Raw genomic sequence first — 21,374 nt, 5'->3', positions numbered from 1 at the left:
ATGAACAGGGGAGGGTCAGAGAGAGGGCGACGCAGAATCCAAAGCAGGCTCCAGGCTCTGAGCTGTCAGCACAGAGCCCTATGGCGGGCTCGAACTCACAGACCGTGAGATCATGACCTGAGCCGAAGTCGGACGCTTAACGGACTGAGACACCCAGGCGCCCATTCCCATTAAATCTTTATAGCCAAGTACAACATTGGGAGAATTCATCACTACCAGATGCCCATGAACGCCAGGCTCACTTCCTTTTGAGTGGAGTGTGTGTATGCAGGCACGTGCACACACACACACACACACACACACCATGAGGATTTTGCTATCATCCTTCCGTATATCCCGTGTTCAATGTAATGTTTTATTTTGGCTCAGCCTGAGCCAGGCAACAGAAGGAAAGCCAAAAGTAAAGAAGCTCCTGTTGATTTTGTTTAGCGCCATGTCTCAGCTTCAAGATGGGCTTGGAAGCTACTCTGGTTTACTGCCTGACTCCCCAGGAACGTGGTGTGGGGTAACTGGAGTCATATTACCACGGAGCACCTTGGAAGCTCTGTACCCCGTGGTGCCATCCTCCCCATCTTCTGTCACCTGTCTGCTCCTGTTTCCCCCCGCAGAGACGGCCGGAGAAGCCCAGCCCTGGACCCGAGGATGACCTTCGCCTGCAGAGACAACCTCCAGAACGGGAACACGAGTGACTCCTCCAGCGGGGAGTCCACCAGCGGGCAGTGGCCGAAGCGGGGCACCTCCCCGTCCCGCGTCCGCTTTGAGGACGAGTCCGCCCGCGACGCCGAGTCCCGCTACCTGGAGCGGCTGCAGCAGCGCCAGGACCAGGCGCGGAGCTGCGCGCTGCAGGCGCCGGCGGGCCAGGGCCCCCTGCGCTCCAAGCCCGACCTCGCTCACTACGTCAACAGGGGCTGCGCGCGCAGGGCCGCCGGCGAAGGGGCGCTCTGCAGGCTGGTGGGCCTACTGGACCGGAAGGCCGTCCCGGACGGCGAGAGGAAGTGCCGAGCCTGCGGCAGCCGCATCGACGACCGACGGCCCACCCAGGCAAAGGCGAGCCCGGACCCGAGGTCCCTCCAGGAACGCGACCGTGGGGCGCAGGGGGTGCTGGCGGAGCCCCTTAGCTCTTGGGGCCCGAGCCCCCCCTCCAGGCTCCTCCCTGCCAAGCAGGGGCTCTACACGGAATGGATCCGGGAAACGCACATCGGAGACTCGGTGCGGCCCGAGGAGGTGGACTCCGCCCTGGACAGCACGGACACCTCCGACAGCTGCAGAACCGACAGCGAGGAGGCTGGGACCTCGCAGCCAAGCAGGGCCCGCGGCCCGGCCCGAGGCAGCGGCCCGCGTCTGCGGGGCGCCAGGCCTCGGGGAGGCCCCAGGTGGTTCCGGAAGGCTGAATCTCAGCTGCCCAGCAGCCCTCAGACCCCTCACTACTCGCCTGGGGTTGATCACGTGGAGGTTGCAGATGAGGTGAAAGAAGGCAGAGGACACCCTGAGGGGACTCTGTTTGCCAGAGAAGATGCTTTCCCTAAGCCTCCTGTCCTGGAATCTAAAAGGGCTTCCCTGGGATCCCAGTGGCAGCCTGAAGCCGGGCTGGGAAATCACTGGGTTCCCCCGGTGGATTCCAGGGCTCTGTGCAGGACAGCCTGTGCCCCGGCATCTTCCATGAAGCTGGGGTCCTCAGCGCCAGCCAGACAAGCCCGGGATATAGAAAATCATGAGTCTCTGGAGACTGTCTCTGCTTCCTCCCTGCAACAGAGCCATGCAGAGCCCTCTGCCCTGCACCAGGCCCAGCAGCTAACCTCTTTCTTCTCCCCTGGAGGCTGGGTGCCAACCCCTCCACCTTCAAGGAAAACCACCTCACCTGTGTCTCACAGGAAGGCAGCCCTGCCTGGGTCCAGTAGGCCGGGTGAGCAGGGAGAGCCTGTGGACACCCCTCTGCCTCCTTCAAGAAGTGCAGTTCCCAGGACCTGTGAGCTCTCACCCACGCAGACCCAGCCCTACAGCCCCCAAGTCAGTCACCCACTGCTGGCCCTGTCCACCAACAGCTGCAACAAGAGCATGCCTCTGGGGCTGCAGGGGCCCTGGGGAGGAGCCATGGGTGAGCGCAAGGTGGACAGGGGCTCCTGCAGCCAGGAGCCGCCTCTGGAGAAACGCAGTGATGGTAAGCAGAGACCCCAGGCCAAGCACTCTGAGTCATCCTTTACCTTTCATCTTAATAGATGACATAGCTGTGCACACTCCTAGCAGCTCTTCAGAGCAGCAGCAGGTGTTCCGGAAGCTATGGGGTCTGTGGACTGGCTGCAAGACTCAACATCAGCCTGGAGGCAGATTAGCCAACTCTTGGTGGGGGGAGGCAGAAGGCAGGGAGCAGGAAGAGGCAACAGCTCCAGATTTATTATTTGCTTAGAGCAGTAAATGCCTAATAATCACATGGTTGAGGCCCTTTCCTTCAATATCTTCATTTCATTCATTCATTCATTCATTCATTCATTCAACACTGAGCACCTATTACGTGCCAGGCACCATACCAGGCACTGTAGGGAATGCATAAGTGAACTAATTCAGCAGGATTCCTGCCCTTGAGACTTTCTGTGGCCGGACAGACGTGCTTTCTGGAGGATACAGTGACCAGTGGGCAGAGCCCTTCCAGACCCCAACTAGCCCCCCTGGGCAGGCTCGTGGTTTCAGCAGGCAGGGCTGCAGAAGTGTGTCGGGCATCAGTAGCCTTAGGCTCTGATCCCTGATGCTGTGATGTGAGGTGAGCGACTTGGCCATTCACTCGTAGGCAGAGATAGCAGGTCTGCGCCACATAGCCTCTCCTTAATGTGTCCATGACTTGATGTGTCCCCGGGGCTGGGACGGCTTGGGAGGGAGCCAGGGCTTGGAAACACAGTGGAGGAGGAGAGGGTGGAGAGCTGACAGATTGTGCTGACCTTACTGAGGATGTGGATGCCAAGCACCGCCACCCCCAGGTGTGTTGCCCCCCCCCCTTGCTGCGCAAGGGGACATAGACGTTTTCCCTCACTCTCCCTTGCTCACGTGAACCTGAAGAAAGCAGGCACTACCTTGAGCTGCCTTCTGCCCTGTTCTAAGGTATAGTCTCCTTCCATGGGGTGGGCTCTGGGCCAGCTGCTGACCACCTCTAACCACTCCTGAGGAGCTTCTATTCCACCAGCTGCTGGCCTTTCTGGGCAGCCTGGCCATTACCTCCTCAGACTCCTCTTGTCATTAGCCAGGAGGTCCTGGGCACGCCACATAAGCCCTCTGTGCTCCAGGCTTCTCTGTGACCCGGGGTAATAATAGAACCTATCTTCTAGGAACCCATGAAATAATCTCTGCAGAGGGTTTCATTCATTGCCTGGCACATCAGAAATGCTCCAAAAATGGCACTTGTCACTAAAACTATTAGACGTCACATCCGGCAAGACTGTGGTTTTCATCCCAGGAATGCAAACTTTCCCTGTTCCCAACTGTCTTGATGCGTTTTCCCGTGTCTCCTGATACAGGAGGGACACGACTTACCACAGCTCCATCGCTGCACAGACATTTCTGAATCATCTGTGTGCCAGGCGCTGTGCCGCGGGTGATGGGTTCCAGCAGTAAACAAGACCCCTCGTGCCCGGCCTGCTTTGTGGGTGCCTGACCACTGCCTCCACTGCTCTCCTGGGGCCCCCAACTCTCTCCAGCTTCCCCTGGCTCTCCTGCCTCTGTTTTTGGGCATGTCCCCTCCCCTGACCATGACCTGTGGTGGTGGCTCTGTGACAGGGAGGGCTGCGGCTGTTGCAGGAGGACTCCAGGGCTTTCTCGGCTCAGCAGCTGTTGGCATTGTCAGCTCCGTGGGCATCACCCTCTCCCTGGCCTCAGAGGAGTCAGAGTCCAGCCAGGAACCAGAGGGAGGCCTGCAGAGGACAGAGTTAAGTTCCAGAGGGCATGTGTCAACCCGGTGAGTAATGGGAGCAAGAGCCCTGGCTGCAGGAGGTGGGGGAGCGGGGGCACTGGGTGGGAAAAGAGACCCTCCCCCCACCGCGGCATGACTAACCTCACTGCTCCCAAATCCTTCGAGGGTTCCTCAACTTATTCTGGGCATGGCACCGTAACACTTCTCTCCCAGCCATTTTTCGGTCTGAGGTACTTGCTTATTCATTCACCAGGCCTCACGCTCCAGGTACTGTGCCGGGCACAGCTGAGCAGTCAGTCCCAACCCTCAGGGTGCTCCCAGGATGAGGCTGTTTGAGAGGGCTTGTTTCTGACTTGGACGCAGAGGAAACAGGCCGGCATCCACCTTTCCGTTCTGTCCTTTAGTGCGGAGGGTCTGAGTCCTGGCCCTGGGGCCCCGGAGCCTCGGTGAGCCAGTGCTCTGGCCAGGCCCTTCTTTTCTGCACTACACGCCATTCCTGGCACCCCCGAGAGCCAGCTCTCCCTCGCCAGCGCTGTGTGCTCCCCAGAACTGCAGACCCCTACCTCCGGTTTCCCGGGACGTCTCCACGAGGGTGCCTGAGAGACCCTGAGGCAACCGCTTCCCAGGTCCTCTTCCCAGCAGACATGCGATCCACGCGGTGATCCCATCCACGTGCCGTCATCTTGGCCACTCCCTCTTCCTTCCCTACCTCCCTGACCCACTAGCGTGTCGCCTCCAGCTCCTGCGTCCTCCTTTGTCACCTTCCTCCTGGGTCTGAGCTGCATTACTTCCTTCTGACAACTGTCTGCTCTCTGCCTTCACTCTTGCCTCCACACTTCCATCTGCACACAGCCGTCAAAAGGTATCTTTTTAAAACTGCAGTGAAATAATGTCATTTCTCCTGCTTACAACCCCCAATGATTTTTTTTTCTCCCACTTGGGCTAGAATCCCGGCCCCTTTCCTTGGCTTAAGTGCTCAAGGTAATCTGGCACACCTGCCTTACCTCATCCGGTCCCTCTTTCCCCCTTGCTCGCTGCGTCCCGGTGCTGGTGGCCTGGCCCTGTTGTGTTCTGGAACTCTGAGAGCCTCTTCCTGCCCCAGGGCTATGGCATCGCTGTGGCCTCGACCCCGGATTTCTCACCTCCAGCCTCGGCAGGATGGCTCCTTATCATTCAGCTTCCGGCTTAAACACCATCTTCTCAGAAAGACCTTCCCCGGCCACCCTGTCACTCTCTGCTCGACATTTCTCAACAGTCGCTGTGGTTTTTCTCCTTTGTTCACTAGTCTGTTGTCTGTAAGCTCCTGAGAATAAGGGCCTTGTCTGTTTACCACAAGCCCCAGTGCCTAGAAGGCACAGAGGCTCTGAGGGTCTTGTCTGAGCTCTCTTCCCTAAAAGCCACCCTAGCAGAGCATCCTGCACACGCCCTCTCAGCCTCTCTTTCTGCAGCCGCTGTCTCGGCCTCCACCAGGCCTGGGTGCTGGCCCAGCCGGGGCCCACGGGGCCCTGAGGTGCTGTCTGCCCTGGCCTCTGCCCCTGCCCCCCGCTGTCCCCTTCATGTCCACCTTGCATTTCAGAGCATCACCGGGGGTCAGTGCAGGACCCGGCCCGCCCTCCGCTACGCCTTCCGACAGGAGCAAGAAAAGCAGCAGCAGCTTGGCCTCTACCCTGGGGCTGAAAAAGCTCTTCTTGGCCCTGGGCCAGGGCACAAGGCCCAAGCTGGGCAAGGCCCGCAGCTACAGCGTGGAGCAGCTGCGGGCCCCTGCGCCTGGCCCGGCGTCACACGCCAGCACCCCCAAAGTGAAGAGAGCCCCATCGTTACAGTCCCTGCATCTGGTGAGTCTGAAGGGCCTCAGCCAAAAGGTGGGCACCACCAGCTGCCCATGGAGTGGAAGGTGACAGAAGGAATGAAGTGCAGAGGGGGCCACCTCAGGGAGCCCAGGTGGAGAAAGGGAGGCTACTGGGCTCCCCACAGTTGACCCATGAGACCTGGCTTCCCCTGGGCACCATGGGGTGGGCGGCATCCCGCGGTTCTGTTCTTCCAGCCAGCTGCCCCAGCACGGGCTCATCCTAACCTCCTCCTCCTCCTCCCCCCCTTCTCTCCCTCAACTCTGCCCCCTCTGCCAAGACCTAGAGTCTAGTGCCCGATCATTTCGGAACCTTCTCCATGGTCACAGTGACTCTGTTAGTCTAGCACAAATCACTCCACACCCAGACCAACACAACAGCCTCCTGACTGACATCCCTGCCACGTCTGTCCCCACCTGGTTCCATAGGGGTCCTTCTGATGGGCACATCTGGTCATGCTGCCCCCTTGCTGATCATCTGCCTTTGGCCCTTTACCACCCACAGGATAAAGTGCAGATCACCTGACATGGGTGAAGGGCTTCTGTGATCTGCCTTCATCTCTCCTCAGTTGCCTTCTAACACCTGACCCGTTATCTTTGACCTTGCAGTTCTGTAATCAGGCCATACACTCTCTGACTTTGAACCTTCACTTGAAATGTTTCCCCCACCTTCTCTCCCTGCTAACGTCTGCTCATCCATCAACACTTCAGGAATTGCCTCCTCCATGAAGCCACTTCCAATCTTGGGCTGAGCTAAGGGGCCTCTGCTCTGAGTTCCCATCTCATCCTGTGCTTCCCTCCTTTAGGGAACTTGCCACGTAGTATTTTAATTAATTTTTGTCTGTCTCCCCTCACTGGGGTGTGAATTCTTTGAGGGAACACCACTTGATCTTTCTCTTCCTAGGACAGGTTCCCCCGCTGTCCGAAAGTAGAGCATTTCCTGTGAAAACTTCCATAAGCCGAAATGGCATACATCGAAGAAGCAATTACCATTAAGTTATATGGAGAATTTTTGAGCACCCCCTGACCCAAAAAATAACCTCTTTCAGGCTTTTCTGATACCCTAGGACACATCTTGCTAATGGATACACAAAATAAATCGAGATGAAGCACAGATGCTCACAGACACTGTTCAAAGCTATTGTGGCTTGATGCTAAGATGCTGAGTGGAGTCCCTGGGGGAGGAGCTTGGTGGGGCCACTTTGGGTGCACTGCCCCATAATGGCTCACTGCAAAACAAATGCTGAATGCTATTTTTGCTTTTCACCTCTTTTTGTAAAAGTGAAAATCCTCCGATTTCTTTTGGTTAGTCAAAACAGGTACTAATGTAGGTCTTTCATAAAAGCAAACTTTCAAAAAGTGGGGGATGCTCCTGTGCTGAGTACAATGGCTAATATATAAATATATGTAAGACACAGTGAATGAACATGTGAGTCAGTGAGTGTATGAATGAATGTGGGGCGGCTAGCCGAAGGTCTCTCTCCATGTGCTAGCAGATAAACCAACAGCAAATCAACAATGGTGTGCTAACTCCCAACTAAGTTTCTGAAAACCCTGCTCTGTTCCAGGTGTTTCCAGGTATTATGTTTGTTCTTTTGTTCCCTGCCCCTGTCCTTTTTGCAGAGCAAACGGCAGGTGATTGTGGTTTGGGGCAATGGAGACTTCCATTTTTCAGGCTGCAGTGGGGGAGAGAATGCAGGCCGAATGAAAATGACATCAGTTTGTCTTGTACCGGGAGCCGTACCTACTATGCGATCGGTGCTCACTATGTATTTGCTGGATGAATCAATGGAAGGCTAAGAAACAGAAGCAAAGTGATAGTAAGCTGGGCAGAAAAGTCTAGAGCTGACGCCGTGCTCCAGGAATTCACTTTCCTCATGAAGTTAGATTTGTCCCTTGTGTGTCTGAGCCATGGCATCCGGATGTATCACCATCAGAACTTCGATCTCTGTAAACCCTCGAGGGAAATGACCGCGCCATTGGTGTGGCACTGAGGTTATCAGCAATGTAAGCTGCGTGGGCAAAGATAGAAAGGAAGCTGGCCAACAAAGGGTGGGAACAAGTGCAGGGCGGACTGAGCATCACAGAGAACTGTTCAAGGAAGATAAAACAAGTGTCTGTCTCACTCAGAAATATTTGTGATGCATCTCAGGGGTAACTACCTCCTTTAGACTGTCTTTGACTTCCTTAGACTCTGGAGCTGCCAAATGTGGACAGGTGCTGGCTGGATCTGGTGTTCATGTTCATGCCCACCTCCTGGGTGGGCAGTGGCCCCGTTCTCACACCCAACCACACTGGTGGCTTCCACGACACCACCCCACCCCCCCCACCCCAAAGCCATGGCTTTTTGACATTTGACCTTGCATCATCTGGAGTGCTGTCCTCTGTCTTCTCCTTGGGGAACTCCTCATCTTTCAGGTCTGAGTTAAGCAGGACTTCTCCCAGGAAGCCTTCCTTAATGCTAATATAAGGCTAGGGCCCCCTCTAAACCTCTTGATAACATCACTTACTGCTTGAGAGTGTGGGTTCCAAATGTGATACATAATATGAATTGTATTTGTTTAAAAGTCTGCTACTCCCTGCCTACGTCTCCACCACCCCCACCCCCACAGTAGCCTCCTCATTGGGTCAGTTTCTAGAACGCAGATCTAATCTTACAACCTTCTGGTTAACATCACTCATTGGCTCCTTAGCAGGCCATATAAGGTCCTTCCAGTTCCGGCCTCAGGCTCCAGCCCATCTCCTATCACCTCTGCAGCCCAGCCACCCAAACCATGTTCCAGAACATATGCTTTCTGTCGTCTCTCCATGTGTTTGCACCTGCTGTTTCTTCTGCCTGGAGCACCCTTACCAGTCTTCACCCGGGGAGCTCATGCTTCAAGCCTCACTCAGGCATCAGTTTCTCTAGTGTCCCCAAACTTCCTAAACTGGAGTCTCTCTCTGCTTCCCTGCACATCCATCTTTTAGCCCAGCACTTACATGTATTTAGGGCTGTTAACTCACCTGTGCTCACCCCACCTCCACTGATGGGTGAACTCCTTAAGGTATGTTTGTCTTGTCCACCTTTTAATGTAGAATATTTTAAGGTGCATATTTTAAGGAATTTTTTTAAAAATTCCAGTATAGTTAACATACAGTGTTATATTAGATTCAGGTATAGAATATAGTGATTCAACAATTCTGTTTAATACCCAGTGCTCATCAGGATATGTGTACATGATATGTGTACTCTTAACCTCCTTCACCTATTTCGACCATCCCCCTACACACCTCCCCTCTGGTAACCACCTGTTTGCTCTCTATAGTTAAGAGTGTTTTTTGGTTTGTCTCTTTTTCTCTTTGTCTATTTGTTTTGTTTCTTAAATTCCACATATGATTGAAATCATGTGGTATTTATCTTTCTCTGACTGACTTGTTTTGTTTAGCATAATACTCTGTAGATCTATCCATGTTGTTGCAAATGGCAAGATTGCATTCATTTTAATGGCTGAGTAATATTCCGTTATATATATAACCATTTATCTAAGTATCTATCTATATTTATATTTATCCATTCATCTATCAATGGACACTGGGACTACTTCCATAATTTGGCTATTGTAAATAATGCTACAGTAAAATAGGGGTGCATGTATCTGTTAGGATTAGTGTTTTCATTTTCTTTGGGTAAAAACCCAGTAGTGGAATTGCTTTTCTATTCTTCCTTTGTTCTTTCCTATTCTATTTTCTATTCTTTTCTGTTCTTCCTTTTCTATTTTTTTGGATTACTTTGAGAAAAATAGTATTAATTCTTCTTTAAATGTTTGCTAGAGGGGCGTCTGAGTGGCTCAATTGGTTAAGCATTCAACCCTTGATTTTGGTTCAGGTCATGATCTCATGGTTTGTGAGCTCGATCCCCACATCAGGCTCCATGCTGACAGTATGGAGCCTGATTGGGATTCTCTCTCTCTCTCTCTCTCTCTCTCTCTCTTTCAAAAAAATAAATACACCTAAAAAGTAAAAAATAAATAAATGGTTGGTAGAATTCACCTGTAAAGCTGTCTGGCCCTGTACTTTTATTTGGATTTTTTTGATTACTGATTCAACTTAATTGCTGGTATTCAGTCTGTTCTAGTTTTCTATTTCTTCCTGATTTGGCTTTGGGAGGTTATATGTTTTAGGAATTTATCTGTTTCTTCTAGGTTGTCCAGTTTGTTTCATAATATTCCCTTATAATCCTTTGTATTTCTGTGGTGTCATTTGTTATTTCTCGTCTTTCATTTCTGATTTTGTTTATTTGAATCCTCTCCTCTCCCCCTCTTTTTTATTTTATTTTTTTTTTATGAGTTTGGCTAAAAGTTTATTGGTTTTGTTGATCTTTTCAAAGGACCAGCTCCTGGTTTTATCGATCAGCCAATAAGGATTTTTTTTTAGTTTCTATTTTGTTTGTGCTCTAATATTTATTATATCCTTATATATTGTATCTAATACTTATTATATCCTTCCTTTTGCTTGTTTTGAGTTTTGTTTGTTGCTCTTTTTCTAGTTCCTTTAGTTGTAAGGTTAAGTTGTTTATTTGAGATTTTTCTTGCTTCTTGAGGTAAGCCTGTGTTGCTGTAAACTTCCCTCTTAGAACAGCATTTGCTGCATCCCAATGATTTTGGACCATTGTGTTTTCATTTTTATTTCTCTCCATGTATTTTTTAATTTCTTCATTGATTTCTTGGTTCACCCATTCATTTTTTCTTAGTTGCAAGTTATTTAAACTCCATGTATTTGTGTTCTTTCCAGATTTTTTTCTTGTGGTTGATTTCTAGTTTCAACTAGAAACTAGAAAAGATAAGAAAAGTGGTCAGAAAAGATACATGGTATGACTTCGATCTTTTTTAATTTGTTGAGACTTGTTTTGTGGCCTAATATGTGATCTGTTCTGTAGAATGTTCCATGTGCATTTGAAAAGAATGTGTATTTAGATGGAATACTCTGAATATATCTGTTAAGTCTGTTTGGTCCAGTGAGTCATTAAAAGCCACTGTGTCTTTGTTGATTTTCTGGTTGGACAGTCTGTCCTATTGATGTTAGTGGGGTGTTAAAGTCCCCTACTATTATTGTATTACTATCGATTACTTCCTTTATATTTGTTATTAATTGCTTTAAGAATTTGGGTGCTTCCATGTTGGCTACATTAATACTTATAATTGTTATATCTTCTTGTTGGATTGTCCCCTTAATGGTGATATGGTGTCCTTCTTTGTCTCTTGTTACAGTCTTTGTTTTAATGTCTATTTTGTCTGATGTAAGTATTTCTACCCTGACTTTCTTTTCACATCCTTTTGCATGATAAATACTTCTCCATCCCCTCACGTTCAATCTTCAGGTGTCTTTAGGTCTAAAATGAGTCTCTTGTAGGCAGCAGGTCTTGCTTTTTTATCCATTCCATCACCCTGTGTCTTTTAACTGGAGAGTTTAGTCCACTTACATTCAAAGTAATTATTGACACATATGTACCATTTTGTTACTTCTTTTGGGGTTGTTTTTGTAGTTCTTCTCTATTCATTTCTTATGTTGCTTTTCTCTCATGGTTTGCTGGCATTCTTTAGTCATATACTTGGATTCCTTTCTCTTTATTTTTTGTGTATGTGTTACTGGTTTTGATTTGAGGTTACTGTTAGGTTTGTATATAACATCTTCTGCATATAGCAGTCCATATTAAGTTGATGGTCACTTCAGTTTGAACCCATTCTTTACTCCTCTCCCCACTCCATGTTTTAAGTATATGGTGTCATACTTTTCAGCTTTTTCTTTTGTGATTATCTTGACTGATTTTTTATAGATACACTTAATTTTACCACCTTTGTGCTTCATAGTTTTCTTACTCCTACTTATAGTTTTTCCTTTCAACTCAAAAAACTTCCCTTCAACATTTCTTACAGGACTGATTTAGTGGTCATGAACTCCTTTATCTTTTGTTTCTCTGGGAAACTCTCTATCTCTCCTATTTTGAATGATAGTCTTGCTGTTTAGAGTATTCCTGGCTGCAGATTTTTCTTTCCAGCACTTTGAATATATCATGCCACTCCTTTCTGGCCTACAAAGTTTCTACTAAAAACCAGCTGATAGCCATATAGGGTTTCTTTTGTATGTAACTGTTTTCTCTTTACTGCTTTTAAAATTCTCTTTATCACTACTTTTTATCTTTTTAATTACTAAGTGTCTTGGTGTGGACTTCAGCATTTCATTGGGTTGATTTTTGTTGGGGGTTCTTGTGCTTCCTGGCTCTGGATTTCTGTTTCCTTCCCCAGATTTGGGAAGTTTTGTGCCCCCTTTTCCCTCTCTTCTTTTGGGATCCCTATAATGAGAATGTTATTATACTTGATTGTGTCGCTGAGTTTTCTAAGTCTGTTTTCATTTTTTTTTTAATTTTTTTTCTCTCTGCTGTTCAGCTTGATTGCTTTCTGTTACTCTGTCCTCCAGGTCAGCGATCCATTATTCTGCTTCCTCTAGTCTACTATTTATTCCTTCTAGTGTGTTTTTAATTTCAGTTATTGAGCTTTTCATCTCTGATTGGTTCTTTTTTATATTTTCTATCTCTTTGTTATGGGTCTGAGGTCCTCCACTCTGTTCTCAAGTCCACTGAGTATGTTTATGACCATTATTTTAGATTCTTTATCAGGCATATTACTTATCTCCATTTTGTTTATCTCTCTTGCTGTGATTTTGTACTGTTCTTTCACTTGGGACATATTTCTCTGTCTCCTCATTTTGTCTAATTCTCTGTGTCTGTTTCTGTGTGTTAGGAAAGTCAGCTATGTCTCCTGCTCTTGAAAGTAGTGGCCTCGGGGTGCCCGGGTCATTCAGTTGGTTAAGCATCTGACTTCAGCTCAGGTCATGATCTCACAGTTTGTGAGTTTGAGCCCCATGTCGGGCTCTGTACTGACAGCTCAGAGCCTGGAGCCTGCTTCAGATTCTGTGTCTCCCTCTCTCTCTGCTCCTCCCCCACTCATGCTCTGTCTCTCTCTCCTTTGAAAATAAATAAACATTAAAAATTTTTTGAAAAGAAATTTTATGAAGAAGAGGTCTTGTAATGCACTGTAGTGTAGTGTCCCCTGTTCCCCAGAACCTGGTGCTTCGGGGGTGTCTCTTATGTGTGTTGCATTTACCTTTCTGTTGTGGCTGAGCTGTTTTTGCCTTTAGTCCAGTTGTCTGCAAATGACTGTCTTTACCTGTTGTGGGCAGTGTTTGGCCCCTGTGGTATTAGTGGCCACTCCTGGCCTGCCTTAGGCTTGAGCTAAGTCAGAGTAGGCATTTGCCAGAGATGCAGTAGCACTGAACTACAAGGCTCTTTCTCTGCATTGTCCTCTGAGAAGCTTTTGTTGGTGGGTGGGGCCTATGTCAGACCAGATTGTGGTGCTAGGGCCACACACTGTTGTGTGTGGTTGTTTTCCCCTCTCTTCAGGGTAGGAGTCACTGTCAGGGCTTCTTTACACACTGCCAGACTTGTGGCACCACTTTTGGATGCACTCCCACCGAGGCTTATTGGAGGGGGGCAGGGCCACAGGAGAATGAGGGGGTGGGCAGTGCTGTTAGCAAGTAAGGTGGAGAGTGTCAGCACTGTGCTGGTTCCCCCAGCTGTCTGTGTATCTAGGCTGTGGGGCAGGGGAGGGAAATGGTTCCTATCGACTTTTTTGTTCCTAGAGAATTCTCCCAGAGATCCCTGCCCTTCTAGCACAGGCTCTGAGATTAGTAAACAAATCTCCCTCCCATATACCCCAGGCATTTTTCAAATTGCTGCTTCTCTATGCTGTACCTCAGTGGGGCTGTTTGTTGTGCTGTCTCTTTAAGGGTGGGGATTCAGTTTCCCATCATCTTCCCAAGTCTCCCAGATCCAAGCCCACTGATTTTTCCAGGTGTTAAGCCTCGCTGATTTTAAGAACTGGCAAAATTAGGGGCGCCTGGGTGGCTCGGTCAGTTGAGCGTCCGACTTCAGCTCAGGTCATGATCTTGCGGTTTGTGAGTTCGAGCCCTACGGCGGGCTCTGTGCTGACAGCTCAGAGCCTGAAGCTGCTTCGGATTCTGTGTCTTCCTCCCTCTCTTCTCGTCCCCTGCTCATTCTCTCTCTCTCTCTCTCTCTCTCTCTCTCTCTCTCTCTCTCAAAAATAAATAAACATTAAAAAAAATTTTTTTAAAAGCTGGCAAAATTAGGCCCATCTGGTTTTCAAAGCCGAATGTTATGGGGATTCATCTTCCCTGTGCAGGTTCCTCATGCCTGATGTACCTGATGTGAGGATCTGGTCCCCTTGTCTCTCTGCACCCAGCCTCCCTCCCTCCTTGGGACAGTCCTGTAGGTCCATTTAGCTCCCACGGAAATCTCTACCCCTCCTACCCTCTTGGACATGGACTCTTCTCTACATTTAGCTGTGGAGAGTCTGTTCTACCAGTCTTTGGGTTGTTTTCTGGTTATCTAATATGGTGTTATATAACTATATCCATGGGGCTAGGTGAGTTTAGGATCTTTGAACTCTGCCATTTTCCCTGGAAGTCCTTAGATAAACATTTTTAATGTGAATAACCATAAAAGGGATACTAAACAATCACAAAATATTTAATATTTTAATTCTAAAATCATATTTATTCTGTAGTTAATTTGCTTTCACTTTTTTCTTAGAGAAAATTAGATTTTCATAATCAATGAAATTATTAGTATTCTAGTAGTACTAAGTTATTTCAGCCAAAGAAAATTGAACCTGATCACCTGTATGGGTCCATCTTCTTAAGTAAATCATGGTGATTCCTGACGGGCACTTTGAAGTAGTGACAAAAACTTGTATCATTACTCTCTTAAAAAACCCTCAGGTTCATGGATGGGGTAAGGTTTCTGTCAACTCCCGCATCCCCCCCCCCCCCACCCAGCCCCCTCCATGGCTTTTCTCACCTGCAATATTGGACCTTTACCACCAGGTGTCACCGTCTCACCATCATCGGAAAGCTGTCTCCTTTCAGAACCTCCATTCTCTGCTGAGTGGCAAGGGGGACAGGTCCAGCCTCTACGTGGTAGGAGAGCCAGGGGACCACAGTGCAGATGTCCGGTAAGAGTGGGCAAGTGGTATAGGAGTAAATTCAGAGCATGGGCAGTGGAGCTATGGGCTTAACTCCTTCCTGCCTCGGGAACCAGAGGAGCCTTGGAACCCACACCTCAGTGCTTTGCCCTGTGCAACTGGGCTCTGAGAAGGTGTGGAGTTGGTGGAATGGGTAGAGTTGGAAGGTTCGATTCCTCTATCCCTCTGCTGTCTAACAACATCCTGAGATCAGAGAGCTTCCTTAACCCAGTTAAAGATCAGGTTAGAGATCCAGAGATGGGGCCCCCAAAGAAGCACCTGACCTGGGACCCTGCCTAGAGAAGTCCCACCCACTGATGAGATCCTCTAGCTGCTCTTACCCGGGGCCCCATGGAGGGTCTTCAGGTGGCCTGTTCACCCCTGGAATTTTTATATAACATTATAGCTTTGTTAGATTCTCAGAGAGGTCTCTGCACCCACAAAGATTTGAAATCATGTGTCCAGGCGGGGGTAGCAGGGGGCTGTGACAACCCTCCAGTCTTGATCCTAGCAGGTTGTTTTTGCTGGTTGAGGCCAGTCAAGAGGCATCTGTCACCTTTAAGGTGGGGAATGGTGGGGTCCCAGTGCCCAGCCCTCCTTGCACTCACTGTCTCCGGTCCCCTGGCAGGCCAGCCAAGGCCCCACCCCAGCGTGCCCTCAGCGTGGAGGATGTGAGCGCCCCCAGCCAGGCGCGCACAGTGGGTCGTGTGGTGGAGGTGTTCCCAGATGGCACAACCCAGCTGCAGCTACAACGCTCCCCGGAGGGCACTTTTGGCTTCTGTGTGGCCTCTGGGAATGGGCGCCGGGACTCAGGTAAGCCCCTCCCCCCCACCCCTTTCTGGGCTCCACATCCCTGGGGCCTTAGTAAACCACAGCAATGCCTTTTGGCCGTGATCATTTCCAGTCTGTGGCTGACAAGTGGAGCTCTCAATGCAGACAGCCTCTTAGCAAAAGGACTGGAATTCTCCCTTCAGGCACTCTTCTGGAAGGGTCTGGTGTGGGGCTGCTGGAGGGGGCAGAGATAGTAAGCCTGACTCCAGTGCCCCTCTGCTCTCTGCTGACGTCTTGAAATCAGAATCTTGAAGGCCATCTTTTTGTTGTAGTGCCCAAGGGAGACTGTGCCTGCTGGTTCCCGGCGATCCCTTTGATGTGACTGATGTGTTTAATGGTTCCCTTCCTCCAGCTGCTGAGTATGTCTGGGCATGTGGAATGTGCCTGCCTGTCTGTGCGTCCAGGTCCCTCCCTCGGCGCTGGCTCCAAAGGGTGATGTTCACAGGGATCCTGCCCTGGCTGCACTCTGCTGAGGAGGGTTTAGTCCTGTGCTTTGATCTCCTAGGTCAAAGTCATTTAACCTGGGAAAAATCTGCTCACTGCCAGATATGCAGACCACAGCAAGTTCTGACATCCGATCCATCATTCATTGTTTCAACACGTTTATACTGAGCACCTACTAGGTGTTTTAAATGCTGGGTATCTGGCAGTAAACAGAACAGACAGAACTCCTGTCCTCAGGAGTCCACATTCCAGTGGGGGAGATAGACTATATCTACAAAAAGGTTTGCATTTGTATACGTTTTGCATTATATGTGCCAGAGAGCCGAAAGCACTGACACAAACCCAAACAAAGCAGGGTAAGGGCCCGAGAGTGGGGGGATGGGAGTGCCTGTGGGAGCAGGGGCGACAGCTTTTCTGTGCAGAGGACACAACAGCGCTTACAGGCGTGAGGGAGCAGCAGTATGGTGTCTGGAGAAAGAACGTTCCAGGCAGAGGGAAGGGGCTCGAAGAGGCCCAGAGGGTGGGAATGAGCTTGGCTGTCAGAAGACCTGCAAGGAGGTGGATCTGGACAGAGTGGCAAGAGGAAGAGACAGCGCTGAGCCCAGAAGGGCTTTGGCTTTCCCGCCAAGTGAGCTGGGAGCCACCAGGGGCTTGGAGCAGGGACTATTATTGTGCCCTGATTTGTGCTTGTAACACTGTCGCTGACCAGCTGCTGGACTGTGAATGGACGTTAGTGGGTTAAAGGTGGACCAGGGAGACCGGTTTTAAAGTTATTTCAGTGGAAAAACTTGACAGTGGCGACTTGGGCTGGGGGGGGGTCAGCGGAAATGGTGAGAAGTGGTTGCATTCTGGTTGACTTGAAGGCAGTTTGACTCAGTTTGCTGATGGATTTTCTATGAGTGTGAGAGGAAGAAAATGAGTTTCTCCCCACTCTAGACCTTAGGAGGGTACAATGACCTCACAGGGAGATGGCATTTGTGAACCTATACTGATCATCATACAGCAATCAGCGGACTGTTAGCTACTCCACCTTTTCCCTCAGCTTCCTCCCTCCTCAGGTGAGAGGCAGTCGGCCTCCCAGAGGGGCGGTACAGAGGCATAGAGTTAGACAACACGGCATGGTTCGTACTCCAGAGCCTCTGCTGGCTGTGTGACCTTGAGCAGGTTACTTAACCCCTCTGAATCTCAGTTCTCGAATCTGTAAAATGAAAATAATAAAACCTACCTGGAAGAGTCATAAGGAGTGTCCAGTGATGTGCATAGGAAAATGCCCGGCTCTTTTCTCCCCTTCCCTCTTCAGAAAGAGAACTTGTATTTGGGGAGCAGAACTCCAACAGGGACCACCGTGATCTGTACCGCCTGTCCGTGTGAGGTCACACACAACCAGACATGGTGCTATGCGCCTCATGCTCCCCAAAAGTCCCGTTAGGCCCCTTTGCAGACCGTGGGAGCCCCTCCCCCACCTGTCGTGGAGTTGATGTTGGATGGGCAGGGGTCTGTAATGACCAAGGGCTCCTTGGGCTCCGCCCTGGCTTGCCCCCCAGGGCACCCCTCCCCTGGGTTGGTACGACCTCTCCCCTGCCCTGCTCCTGCTGCAGTTGGCCATCGGATATAACACAGAGATCCGCAGGCACCCGGAGCATGACTGGTCCTAGGGCCTCCTTGCCACAGACTGGCCTCCAACAGCCACGGCTCCACTTCTGCTGGGCCTCAGGCGGGCCGTGAGCTGGGGCTGGTCTGCATTCCCCGCTAAAACGTCAGGATGCTGGGGTTCACTTGCTGGCTGTCACATCCGATTGTATACAAGCATTTGAGAACAGCAGGCTTTGTCTTCTGCTTCTGAGTACCATAGAGACCATACATGCTTAACAAAGGCCATTTCCAGCAGGCAATAAATACCTACAACAGCGATCTCTCCGTCACATTTTTGTCATGACTTTCCATTGTGAAGCCTACCTCAGAGACTCCTCGAGAACGCTGGCACGACGTCAGTGTCTGTCTGGTCCAGCTCTGGCCGCTACATGCTTCTGGGGTTTCTCATCACTCTGCACCCGCCTGTCTGCTGTAGGGCAGCCATTTCTGTAGGCAGCACACTGCCTCCCCCACGCTACCAGCACACTGACGAGGCAGGCAAGCGGGTAGAGCCCCCAGACGGAAGAGGTGGAAGATGGGGCCGGGAGAAAGGCTTCACACAGCGGATGGCAGGCAGGCCGGCGGGCAGGGAGGCGACCCTGCGGCAAAGGCACCGATCGGCCAAGAAGCACCTAGAGGCAGTTCCACGACTCAGCCCCGGGAGAGGGAATGTGTCAGAAGATTGGTTTTGCTAAACTCAGAGTTATCAGCCTTCAGGCGCTTTAAAGGAGATGGTGGTGCTTCCAGACTCCCATTTCAGTGGGCAGCTTTGGACAGCTTGCTTTCTGCTGGGGCCAGAAGCTGGGCTGAGCAAAGCTCCTATGGGGCTGTGGGGAGCAGAGGGAGGACCTCCCCTGGCCCGAGTGTGTTAAATGCCTTCAGGCCAGAGTCGGAAGAACCGGGTGAGGTGCCCTATGCGGCCCTTTCTAAGGACGCTGATTCCAGGAAGAGGAGTAGAGAGCAGCGTGCAGGCCAGGCCAGCTCGGGCTGGGCAGCGGTGAGGGTGTCTCCGGTGGGGCTGAGCTGCCCACTGAGTTCCACAGGTGATGTCTGCTGCACACAGTCCGCACCCAGGCTTGTGCTCTCAGATACCTGCGTGCACTCAGCCTGTGAAGCGGGGTGGTGGCCAGCTTTCCCTGAAAGACCCTTTAATCTCTAAGTCCAAGGGGAGTTTGGAAGGTTTTCAGCAGAAGTTGAGGTGAGAAGGGTCCCTCAGCAGGACTCCCTGCACTGTGTAGCCAGGAGAGGCAAGGGGAACTCAGCCTCGCCAGCCCCAAGCCTCCACAGGGCCTGCTCCACTGACGTGGGTTTGCCAAGTTGGACCCAGGGAAAGGGGAAGAAGCAGGCTCTCTCCAGCTCACTGTGCACCTAAGAGACCCAGGGGATGTGGTCATACTGGCCAGCAGGGCCTTCTTAGGGGCAGTGTGGGGGACAGGATGTGTGTGAATAAAGGTCAAGTGAGCCACCACATCCGAGGAAGATTGAGGCTAGTGCTAGTCCTAGACAATAATAGGAAGCAAACCAGATTTGCATTTGACCTCAGCCACGTTCATTACTCCAGTGAGCCTTCCCACCACTCCAGCTACTTGAAGACAGCAACTTGATCGTATTTATGAATCCTACCTAGCACAGTACCAGGCACATAGTAGGTCTTTTTCTTAATTTTCGAACATCAGTTTCCTCCTTATTCTACAATCAAAGCTCATCCCAGAAAAAGATAAGGTTAGTTCATTCACACTGGGGTACACACAAATAATAACAGCTTAAAGGGCATTTTAAAAGAGGAGACAGAAAAATGAAATTATACCATGAGGGCAGGCACACTGTATCTATGTAGAAAGCCTTGTGGTTATGAGGTAGAATAACGAGGGTGTGTGTATGTGTGTGCATGGAGAAGTGCCCTGTGTGAGCACCTGCTTCCCCACCCCACGCTCACCAGCACCCACCTGGTCAGCGTTCCACAGAGCTGCATGTCCTTGGATTTCACCTGTTAAATTGTTCTATTTTCCTTTGCAGGGTTCTACGTGCAGGAGATAGCTGATTCGAGCATGGCCAAGCTGTACTCAGGGCTGCTGGGGGTAGGGGATGAGATCCTCGAGGTAAATGGGGCCAAAGTTGCAGGGCTGGGCTTGGCTCATATCAAGGAGCTCCTGGCCCACGCAGACAGCTTGTCAATCCGTGTGCTGAGGCAGAGGCCCGTCCCTCGGTGACCCAGCGGTGCTCCCGCCCCACACAGTCACTCCCGCAGAAGCCCTGAACTGGCCTAGGAGGAATGGAAATGCACTGCACAAAGCTGCTTTGTGGACCAAAGACAGATGACAGTGGCATGTAACCCCTGTGGCAGGGCGTCCGTGATTGACCACCATACGTGAGGGCAGGAGCCTGCTTGTGTGTTTTAAGGATGTTAATTTACGTGGAACTGGGGAAAAAAGACCTGGATCTCCTTCAATGCAAGAAGCGGGGTCAGCCTCTTTCCTTACCTTTGTTGGCAAGAGGAGAGAGAGGCGGCAGGTACTGGGGTTGGCCCCTGACCACCTCTTCACCCCCAAGTCCTGTCCCACTCTCTGTCAAGGGCTCCCCCAGCCTTCCACACTCCAGAACCAAAGAAAGTTCTTGGCCATATTGGCCTTGAGCCTGCCTTTAAAGTCTCATTCCTTCCACATCCCATTGAACACCTTTGTTCTTTTTCTGGAAATGGGCAAAGTGTCCTGGAGTGACAGCCTTACAGCCCTTGGCCATATATTCCAAGCCAAACATTGGAACATGTGGTGTGGTGTGAGAACATCTGGGAGATGTTATCTGGTAGCCAGAATATTAAGAGTTTCTGGGAAATTTTTGTGATATATAAAGTTGAAGGGAAAAAAAAAAAAAAAACAGACGAATTTCCAGGAAGAGCAGCCATGGCCAGTAGGACTGGCCAGCCCCGCCCCCACCAGCCTGCCCTCTGCCTCTGCCCAAGGCAACACTGGAGCTGGCGGTGAGGGCCTGTCTTCCTTCTCCTGTAGAGTGTGGGCATGGCTGTGGCTGGTGCCAGGCTGTCCCCAGCCACAAGCTCTCTGCCCAGACTCCCCGGTGGCAGCTGTGGGTGGGTCAGCAGGAAGTGCAATGACAGGGTACAGGCAGGGGGATGGGCTGTCTCACCAGGTTGCTTCCCTGCTCTAGGCCCAAAGGGTTGGGACTCTCTGGGAATGGATGGCCGTGTGTCAGTCTTAAATTATTAAAAAGCAAAGCTGAAGCTTCTCTCACTCCAAGTCGCTAAATTCTGGGCTGGATGTTCACTTGACCTTGAGTGGCCAAGAGCAGGGGCCTGAATTGGGGGCAGAGGGAGGGAGGACACAGGGACAGAAGTGAACTGTATTGAGCATGCCAGAGGGAAGGCTAGGGTAGTCCCCCAGGGTTGGGGTGACAGCCAGGGTGGATGCAGAAGCCTCCAGGGACAGTCCTCTGGCTGAGAGAGGAGCCTGGGGCAAGGTGCGTTTATGAGCAGGGGAAAGAATGGAGCTAGGGGCCTCCGGTGGGTGATGCTGGGGTGAGGGGTGCAGTGAGCAGTTCAGTACTGTTTTAGAACTTGATGAAACACACAGCCTTAGTTAAAATGAGTGTTCATAGCAGCTTTCACTGGGCAAGGTCACTGAAGGGTACATGTGGCCTG

At 50.6% G+C, this 21,374-nt stretch overlaps 1 protein-coding gene across 4 annotated transcripts in view; it reads left to right on the top strand.

The window, feature by feature from the left end:
* The window catches only part of KIAA1614 (uncharacterized protein KIAA1614 homolog), a 58,726-nt gene extending 37,769 nt beyond the window's left edge, over nt 1-20,957 (top strand). For 3 of the 4 annotated variants that reach the window (XM_045048514.1, XM_045048515.1, XM_045048513.1), the window contains 6 exons: nt 609-2,158; nt 3,763-3,940; nt 5,472-5,730; nt 14,679-14,806; nt 15,444-15,628; nt 19,739-20,957. In XM_045048514.1, the coding sequence (XP_044904449.1) occupies nt 609-2,158; nt 3,763-3,940; nt 5,472-5,730; nt 14,679-14,806; nt 15,444-15,628; nt 19,739-19,932 (2,494 nt within the window). In that variant the 3' untranslated portion in view covers nt 19,933-20,957. The remainder of the gene's footprint in view (nt 1-608; nt 2,159-3,762; nt 3,941-5,471; nt 5,731-14,678; nt 14,807-15,443; nt 15,629-19,738) is intronic. The other variant, XM_045048512.1, reaches the window with a different exon arrangement.
* The last annotated feature ends 417 nt before the right edge of the window (nt 20,958-21,374 follow it).

This window comes from Felis catus, chromosome F1, assembly GCF_018350175.1.
Source record: "Felis catus isolate Fca126 chromosome F1, F.catus_Fca126_mat1.0, whole genome shotgun sequence".
Lineage (NCBI taxonomy): Eukaryota > Metazoa > Chordata > Mammalia > Carnivora > Felidae > Felis > Felis catus.
This window is presented reverse-complemented; position numbering and strand designations above follow the sequence as displayed.